This window comes from Vigna umbellata, chromosome 5, assembly GCF_029865625.1.
Source record: "Vigna umbellata cultivar VRB3 chromosome 5, Vumbellata_1.0, whole genome shotgun sequence".
Lineage (NCBI taxonomy): Eukaryota > Viridiplantae > Streptophyta > Magnoliopsida > Fabales > Fabaceae > Vigna > Vigna umbellata.
In genome coordinates this window covers 51,855,981-51,865,259 of record NC_142169.1, presented here as the reverse complement: position 1 = coordinate 51,865,259, position 9,279 = coordinate 51,855,981, and the positions used below count along the sequence as shown (strand labels likewise).

The following is a 9,279-nucleotide window of genomic DNA, read 5'->3' as shown; positions in this document are numbered from 1 at the left end:
TCCATCAAAAACATAAGCTACATCACCATCTATCTCTTTTCTTCCTTCATTTCTTCTCTTCTAGAAACCTAGTACTTAACAATATACCAAGTATTTAAAAGAAGATAATTTTTCCTTCCGAATTGCATGCAAGAGTTTGATGAGGGTTGCAGAGAATTTGGCATCAGCTCCATCATATGGCCGTGTCCAAAGCTCGACTTGATATCAGCACCGAAGCACTCACTGCCTTCAAGCATTCAAACTTTTGGTTTGAATTTTTTGGAATTCACTTCGATCATTTTGTGCAAGTGATTCCACACACAGTGCATCAATAGAACATTGACCCCATTGGTAGTGAGTTCACATGTTCTTGTTGCCTATGGATTATATTATCATAGCTATAAAAAGAACACCATGGTGATCTTACCTATCTTACCTGAATTGACAACAGATTAGTTAATATTTGAATACAGATTGCTTTGGATAACAAAATACCAACATCGGAGGCTTTGAGGAACGACCCCAATAGTAAGGTTAAATAAGAGTCATTCAAATTTGGAGTGATCCTTATTTTATATGATACGAAATACTATTTCTGTGATTTTTAATGTTATTTTATGACCTACCAACCTCTTAAGCTTCTAAATAAGGCATGTAAAAGAATTCAAGACACAAGGACCAGAAAAGAAATGCATGCACACATCATGCAATTGAATAATCGCACAACAATGTACAAGGTTGCATATGAAACTGCAATGTACTAATATGTTGGTTGTGATAACACATTGTGATCCTCCTTTCCTTTTTCTCTTCACTTTTAGGTAATCAACATAAACTTAAACACAGATGAGTATTGACTCCTAACTAAAACTTGAGCCACCTTTTCTCTTTTTCTTTGCTAACAACAGCATTTGAGGCAGAGGCATGAACTGCTTCGGCATCAGCCAAGGCTTTGCGGGTTTCATTTAGTTTTCTCATAGCAGCCTCATACACAGCCTTCTCTTTCTTATTGACATTCACAATTTGCTCGAGCTTTTCAACCTTCATCTTCAAATCCTTCACCTCTTCCTCATAAGCAACCAGTGCTCGTCTATCTACCTTTCTACCTTCCCCGGAACCTTTACTTTGCTGCTTCTTCGTTGATCCACCACCGAAAGCCTCATTGTGCATTGCCAGCTGATTGTTTATCAATGCAAAGACATCTGATGTTGACTCCTCTTCCTCTTTTGCTGCACGATTTGCTTCTGCAAATTTCTTCTCACGTTTTCTCTTGCCACCTCGGCTCCGTTTCTTCTTCATTTCCTTGTCTTCATTCTCTTCCCTTCTATGAGACTCAAGAGCATGATCCAAGGATTGCTTTGGTGGTAGCATCTTCACTGGTATGGGGTCCAGCATTCCCTGACCCGTTACACCTAAACCCATTCCTTCTCTGTACCCCATATTAGCCATCATTTTGGACGCTATGCCTCTGGTGTGGTTTTCCCAAGTGGCAAATGTTGCAGTTTCAGTTTGAACTCCTCTCTGTAGGTTGGTACTCTCCAGAAATCCTAAACCTTGAGATTCATCATCCTCCTCATAGTCACTGGACTCAGATTGCGGTATGCTGGAATCACTCTCTGAGTCACTCACTTCTGCATGCTCAGACAGTGTAATTTGTTCTGCACCAAGTTTCACAGTACTACCATCATCTCGGAAAACAACTTGTCCAACTCCAGCCTTTTCGTCCCAGGACTCGAGCTCGGCTTCTCTCCAAGTGCCTGAATTTGCAGTTGAGACTGCCCATATGCTTGATCCGACAAGGGATTCCTTCCAGATTGTAGGGACAAATTTCTTAAGAGCGGACAAGTGAACATCAACTCCTGTAGATGTAGACAGAACATGAGTTATACATATTTAACAAAACAGGCTTGTGGAATACAAAGGTCATCAGCTGAAACAATAAAAACTAGAGTAAATTACAATGACACCTCCGAGATTTTCACAGACTACACTGGGATCGCAATTTTTTAAAAGTTCAACACAAACCACTTATTTTCTAGAAATGAAAAAACATTACACTTACATCCCCTAATAAGAGAGTTAAAAACAGAGGGTACAAATGTAATTTAATCAAATTTTAGGGGTATCAGTGTAATTTACTTTAAAAGCTAACAGTAAAAATAAGGCTTTTCAGGAGTGTCAGCATACAAACAATAAATTACAGAAATTCTAACCCTTCAAATTCAACAATAGTTAAAAAATTAATCAATTGGATTAACAAAACTTTCTTGGCCTGATCCCCCAATGTTACTATGTTATCGTTCCTTAAAGCATGCTCCAAGAAACTTGGTAAAGTATTTCGAAATTATTCAATGAGTGAAGTATGAATAATTTCACATAGCTTCCATAAACATTAAAGCACGAAATGATTGTTATTTTTTCATCCAAAAAAGAGAAAAATCGACAAACACAAAGAACGTCTAAATGAATGTAGTTGTTGGTTGAAATAAATATACTAGCTTCCTCTAGGTGAAAGTACACAAGCAACTACATATATTAAGATGTCATAAAGACTGATATATCGTTAGGGAAAAGCATCATAATGTAAAAATCAATTTAAAAAAAAAAAATCTTATACCGATTGCCTAGTTATGTGACTACACAAGTAATTAAAACCCAGATCCCTAATTTAAAAATATGAACTACCGAACCAAATGTTAATAGGACTTGACTCAACAAATGTTCACTGAATATTTACACTTAAAAGTGCAAGTGGAACTAAATTTTAGTGACAGGAAATTACAAAGAGGTCTATGTGATTTCACCTCTACACAATTTTGTTCAATTTGCTCAGTAGCTTACCATGTGATAGGCGACAGTTACTACCAAATCGACATCGTTGTTGTAAAAAGAACTTGCACATCTGCACTTTGGTGTTCTAGTATTAGTCAAATGACATGAAAAACAGTTGATTTTATTGAATAATCTGAACCTATAGTTCTGCGGAATAACAGTTAAAGAAAACTTCTTCACATGAGTAGCAATTTCATATTCCTTCACTTCACTCAAAAAATGTATTCATATAATGTTCAATCTGAATGACCTTTCTTGATTTACATCATATAAGGCAATGGTAGTTGAGGATACTTGAAACCCTTAAGATGGCTTGCTACTAAGATGGAGATTTATGAAAGTAAGACAGAAAGAGATGGGAATATGTCACGTTAAAAGGGTTTTGTAACTTCCAATGTAAACTAGTTAGGACTCTCTCATTGACTGTGATAGAAACCTCAAGCAAAAATGTTTCATTCGTTATAGAAAGATTATTGTATGAAACGTGTTTGGAAATATAATTTGTTTAATAAGTGAGTTCATTTCAAATGGATGCTGTATCAACTATCTAATATTTAATAAGATGTATGACGTATCACATCTAATACAAATTGTAAATCATTCAATTAAAATGATATCTTCTTAAATATTGCAGTTAAGTTTTCAAATCACAAGAAAAAAATTTGAAAAATCCTGTCTCGGACTGTGTTCAGCTATGTTAAGATGACCAGTGACTACCAATCTACCTTTAACGCAACACTCGCGTATGATATAAACAATATGTAGAAAAGGGTTGCTAATAAATAAATTTAAATATGAAGAGAAGAGCCTAAACTCTCCTGACATCAAAATCAAATTAAGAACAATTGTCCACAACTCCACATTGCAGTACAATTGAAACATATTATGAATGAATCTTAGGAATATGGTTTCTTTTTATCATAAAAGTTTCAGTAGCATTGGAAAGAGATTTCAGTACAAAGATATGATTGAGGATAAGAAATACCAAGTAGAGAAAAGAAAATTAAAACAAAATATAGAGGCAGAAATCCTAGCATTATGATAAAAATAATATAGGGATATCCATTTAATAAAAATTCAGCAATTATCTGATTTTTCTGTGTCGTTGGCTTCATTATTCGAGTTCAGAAACTAACATGTTATCAGATATACATTGTGTAAGGATCACACAATTCACAGGTATTTATTGAAAACTTCAGCTTAAACTATCACAACATGCAGCTAATCACATTCATGGTGTGGGGATATTAAGACTTAAGAGGTATTGAAGACAGTAAACATTATCATTTGTTTTTCTTTTATTTTCTACTACTATACAGATCCAAGGAAAGTTGAAAAGATAGTTTAATGCCCACGACACCTTTGATGCCTACTTTCTAAATTTTTAATTGAATTCAATCCCAGATTTGACAGCTGTTGTTACATAAAACCTCCGTTATTTTCTCATAATTAGTTATAGTCGAGGAAACATAAAGGGAAGAGAAACTATACGAGTTAAAACCATAAGAATACCATGTCACCAAGAGAAAACGTAGGAATTCTTGGCACAGTATAATCTTACATACCAGCATATTCTCAGACGTAGGTGTAAGGAATGAAACTTTTGCCACTGAATTATCCAACTGCACCACTTGACCGTTGTACCAGCGCCCATCTATGTGACGGAATCTACATTTAGATCCAACAGAATGACTTTTTCCCTCCAAAGGTTCTGGTTCAACATCTCTGGGATCAAGGAGTTCCACTTTCTCCTCTTCAGCAAAAATATTAGTGTTATGCAGAATTGCATCCGCTTCCTGTAACAATCGTGCACGTTTTAGGTGAAAAAGTCCTTCTTCTGCGTCCTTAATTGCCTGGACAAGCTCCTCATGAACCTGTGATATCAAAGAAATTATAAGAGATTTAATTATAAAACTAGCCTCAAATATTAGATTGATTGTGGTCAAATCGTACATTTCAATGTGTTACACCAGATCCTGTGACCCTGGTCCCAGGTAGTACACAATTACACAATTTGCAGAAAAATTTGAGAGATAGAGAGATAATTTATCTGATCTGAAAAATCAATAAATTGGTACTGAGTTTCTAAACTTGGAGACTCATATTTATAAGATACTGAAACAGAAGTCTCTGACAAACCAACAAATATATGGTTACAGTAACTACTTCAAATAAAATACGGTTGCATAACTGAATGTAAATCTGTTATAGCAGAAACCTAACCAGCACATACGCAGCAATAAGTTCACACTAGACATATGCTCTGTCAATATGCTGCTATCAGAAGTGAACTGCTTGCTAACATGTAAATATACACTGAATCACGTGTTTTCAGTCATTTCAAAGTTCCAAAAAATGGGGGGCAAAAACACAGCCCAGTAGACACGCACCCAGTCAAGTGAGGTCAAACTTAATTTTACCTTACCCAATTGAAATAATATTTCTTCTAGTCATTATGACTCTCCTACGGAATGCAACCTTGGCCAAGCTATGGCACTATGCAACTACGACGATTGACACAACATCCCCTCTGTCTGACTATGCAGGTTGTTTGCTCAATTTCTCTGCTATGATTTGGTGTTGTCATTCCTCACTTGTAATTTACTAGAAGCCCCAAACATTATATAAAACGACATATATTATTAATTTTGAAACAAAACATGCTTAAATGCTGGTTAGGATTGTGAATTCACTATGGCCAATTGGTGTAACTTTATATATAGTTTAGAATATAAGGTTACATCAAGGGTAATAATGGGAAATTATTTTCATTCTGTTTCCTGTTTTCTAACATTTATATAGGAAAAAGCTGAAAGCACAAAATAAAGTTGTTTCCTACACGGACTTCTTGACATACGAAAGAACCAAAGTGCAAAAAAAAAAATATTCTCAAACCAAACCCGTTCTCAGGTAGATGGATCCAATATAAGATACACAAGTCTGACAACCTTGGCAACAATCGTATGGACACTAGCTCGGGACAGGACACTGTTCCACTAGAATAACTAATTTTTTATTACAATGATGCAGATCATCAGATCTTAAACAACAAACAAGATTGGAGTGTTTGCAGTATAGTATTGCTCAAATTCAACACAGGTAATATGTACAGAATACCTATCTTCTACCTGCTAAGAGTCTAAAACATCAATAACTAGTTATTGCAACATCCTGACTGTATTGCCCTCTTTAGCAGTAAAATTTTAGGTATTTTACTGTTAATATCATTTAGCCTTCTGGTCAAAGAGTATTCTTTTTTCTTCAGTTACCATCATTGATCAACAACGCAATAAAGGAGAGCCTAATCTATACCAGCAAGGTGTACCAAAGACAACAGCGGCATTCACCTCAACGAACAAGAAATGCCTAAACAGGGTATCCTCCCCATCAAACTTCGCTTTTAGTACCCTATTCCTGTTACTTGGGTTTTAACTATAACCAATGTAGCAAACATTACACAGCACACCAATCCATTTTACACATAAAACATCAATGAACTCAGCATGATTCTCTCTATGTGTGCACAACTTGAAAATGAAGGTCTGAGACATAGTAATAGATTTAATTAATACCACAGCCATTGAAATTTTAGGAGTCACAAGTCTACATATGTTCAAATCAGCACATATCCCAAACTTCAATATTCCGCCATTTTTGCCAACTAGAATACCAATTTCTGCAAACCAGTAAAAATAAACTCAAACAACAATACCATTTACCATTGGAAAGATACATGTAAGATATCTAGTAAATTTAATTTAAAACAATACAGAAACCCCATTTCATTCCCACTTGTTCACAGAAGGATTCAATCTTTAACAGAAGCAAACAGCCATCGAGCTAACAATCAGAAAATCAAGCAAAATCCTTAAATTCCAACGTGATTAAGGAATGGGAAATCGAAGAGGGACAGAAATTGTCAAGGATTGTTGAAAAAATTAAATTTTGATGATTAAACAAGAGAGAGAGAGAGAGAGAGAGAGAGAGAGAGAGAGAGAGCGGTACCGCGAGAAGCTCAGGGTTTGTTGGATCAGAGAGGAGAGCTTGATCGATAGCAGAGAGAGAATCCCTTTGCTCTTGCAATTGAAGTTCGAGTTGGTTCTCAAGAACCCTCTCTTCTTCGCTACCCATTGCCACACCCAAATGCAACCACGTTATTCACGCTCTTATTATAATGGAACACAAATGCTCTTAGTATATATCCTATATTAAAAATATGTGTAGTTTTATCTAGTTATATAAAATATTTATATAATTAAGGGGAAAATATATTTTTGGCTCTGTAATTTTTTTTTCTCGTACTTTCAATTTCAAATTCATGGATGTGATCCTTCAATTTTTAAAATGTATAATTTTTTAGCTTTTTGGTATCTAAATTTAACATTTAGTGATTGCAAAATAAAGATTAAATTCATACAATATTTTTCCATTAGTCTTTGTTTAAACTTCAATTTAAAAAGTAAATACTCTATATGTTTTCTAAAAGCAAGACTTTTTTGAATAAATTGTTCAGGTAAATGAGTCCATAAATATTAACTTTGTTGAGAGGATTAATTTTCTTTTTGTTAGAGAAATTATTAAATGGAGGAATGATGTAACTTACATAATCTGTCATTCTCTTCTTAATATTCAAAATATTTTTCTCTTAACATTATTCGAAAAAATGCTAATTAATATTGAATAAAAATTAATAATAATTAAAAAATAATAAAAATAATATTGAAAATTTAAATAAAAAATAAATTTATTAATATCAACAAAAAAAATCCTAGACTACATGAATTAAAATTAGTCATTCAACAATATATTTATTTTTATTAAATCAACAATATTTTAATAAAAAATAAAACTCTTATTTATTTTAGATAAATTTAAAATTTTCAAATAATTAAATCACAATTTTATGTAAAAATAAATCATTTTTTATAAATTTTCTCTTGAATCCATTATAAAAAAATTTAAAGAAGACAAGATTTTCAATAAATATTTTCCTGATGTGAGAATAGATGAATAATTTTAGAGGGTGTTAAACTAAAATATATAAAGAATTATGTTTATTATTTAAGCTATATATATATATATATATTTGTTCATCAGATGGTAATTAAATATATTTTCATGGATATTGTTTGAATCTTTTCCGTTTCATATTTATTCTGTTTTCAATTTCATAATATTTTTTATATTTTTTCTTGTAATTGTTTGGCTTGTTACGAAATCTATTCAGTTTTGAAGATAACTTTTTTTTTATCACAACCTTTCTATAGTCATATTCAAATTATATATGTTAATTAAATATTTTTTACATCTCACATTTAAATATTTTTACTTATTATAATAAACTTTTTTATTGTTTATTTCAAATTATATATGTTAATTAGGCGTTACGATTTATGTTTCACAAAATATATATATATATATATATATATATAAAAGGTTTTTTTGACAAATTTCAACACCAACAAAATATTAAGTTCTTTATTACAACACAAGTCTTCTGAAAATAAAATTTCACACAATTCAGGAAATTCTGAAATTTAAAATTTCACACAGTTTGGAAATTCAAACGTATAATTGTTTAGAAATTCTCCGTGTCTCTTTTCCCCGCAAATCTCTCATCTGAAATAGTTTTTGCTCCCGTATAATATCACACATTATACGATCATTGCATTCACATACACAAACACAAACAGTAGGGTGAGCTAACCGAATCAAGAAATATACATCATCTGCAATCTTACTAATATCACAAGTGTGGCAATCAGTCCAATTCATGCATCTCAAACATACTCAAGAACAGACTATTACATTAATACTATATAATATTTCTCAAGTCAAAATCATTAGTTCATTTACTAGAGTCAATACAACATATTATTAACCTACCTACTTACGAAAGCAAAGCAACCAACAATCCTTTTGTCTACTTATCAAAGTAGCATAACCATGTGATACTGACTACTTATCAAAGTAATCTAACAAGGTTATTTTTTTATCTATTTACCAAAGTAGTACAACAAGGTGATATTGTCTACTTACCTAAGTAGCACAACAAGGTAATATTGTCTACTTTCCAAAATAGCACAAACAAGTGATATTATCTACTTGCCAAAGTAGCATAGCATGGAACATTCCGCCTACTTACCAAAGCAGTACGATTTATGTCAAACTGACCTCTCATCCTCCCACCTACTTACCAAAGTAGTGTCCGGCTTTGAAATATATTTGAAGTTTTTACCATGATAACTTAAGAATAGAAATACAGTGTTCATCAGCTTTGAAATATATTTGAAGTTCTTACCATGATAACTTAAGAATAGAAATACAATGTTCATCAGATTTTTCACAATTTCGAAATTAGTTTCTCAAAACATAGTCTACCAATTACAAATCCGATCGGTCAAAGTATAGGAATATATCTTATGAAGCATATATCAAATTTTCAGGTTGATCTAACGGTCAACTAGG

The 9,279-nt window shown here is 32.7% G+C and overlaps 1 protein-coding gene across 2 annotated transcripts; it reads right to left on the bottom strand.

Moving 5' to 3' along the window:
- Nucleotides 1–659: 659 nt before the first annotated feature.
- LOC124847195 (zinc finger (CCCH-type) family protein / D111/G-patch domain-containing protein) lies at nt 660–6,979 on the bottom strand. 2 transcript variants are annotated; one of them, XM_088091650.1, is made up of 5 exons: nt 6,817–6,956; nt 6,384–6,487; nt 4,377–4,685; nt 2,821–2,881; nt 660–1,838 (listed from the first exon to the last, which is right to left on the bottom strand). In XM_088091650.1, the coding sequence occupies exons 2-5, from the start codon at nt 6,390–6,392 to the stop codon at nt 844–846; spliced, it is 1,374 nt and encodes a 457-aa protein (XP_087947776.1). In that variant the 5' UTR covers nt 6,393–6,487; nt 6,817–6,956; the 3' UTR covers nt 660–843. The 2 variants fall into 2 exon arrangements, with proteins under 2 accessions (XP_087947776.1, XP_047180587.2); XM_047324631.2 differs by lacking the exon at nt 6,384–6,487 and having other exon boundaries at nt 6,817–6,979.
- Nucleotides 6,980–9,279: the final 2,300 nt, after the last annotated feature.

Excerpts from the sequence above, each read along its gene's own strand:
- LOC124847195 (XM_047324631.2), bottom strand. The coding sequence starts at position 6,942 with ATGGGTAGCGAAGAAGAGAGGGTTCTTGAGAACCAACTCGAACTTCAA. Across the intron at positions 4,686-6,816 it reads CAAACCCTGAGCTTCTCGCG|GTTCATGAGGAGCTTGTCCA; the intron begins GTACCGCTCTCT and ends TTGATATCACAG. Across the intron at positions 1,839-2,820 it reads TAACTGTCGCCTATCACATG|GAGTTGATGTTCACTTGTCC; the intron begins GTAAGCTACTGA and ends CTACATCTACAG.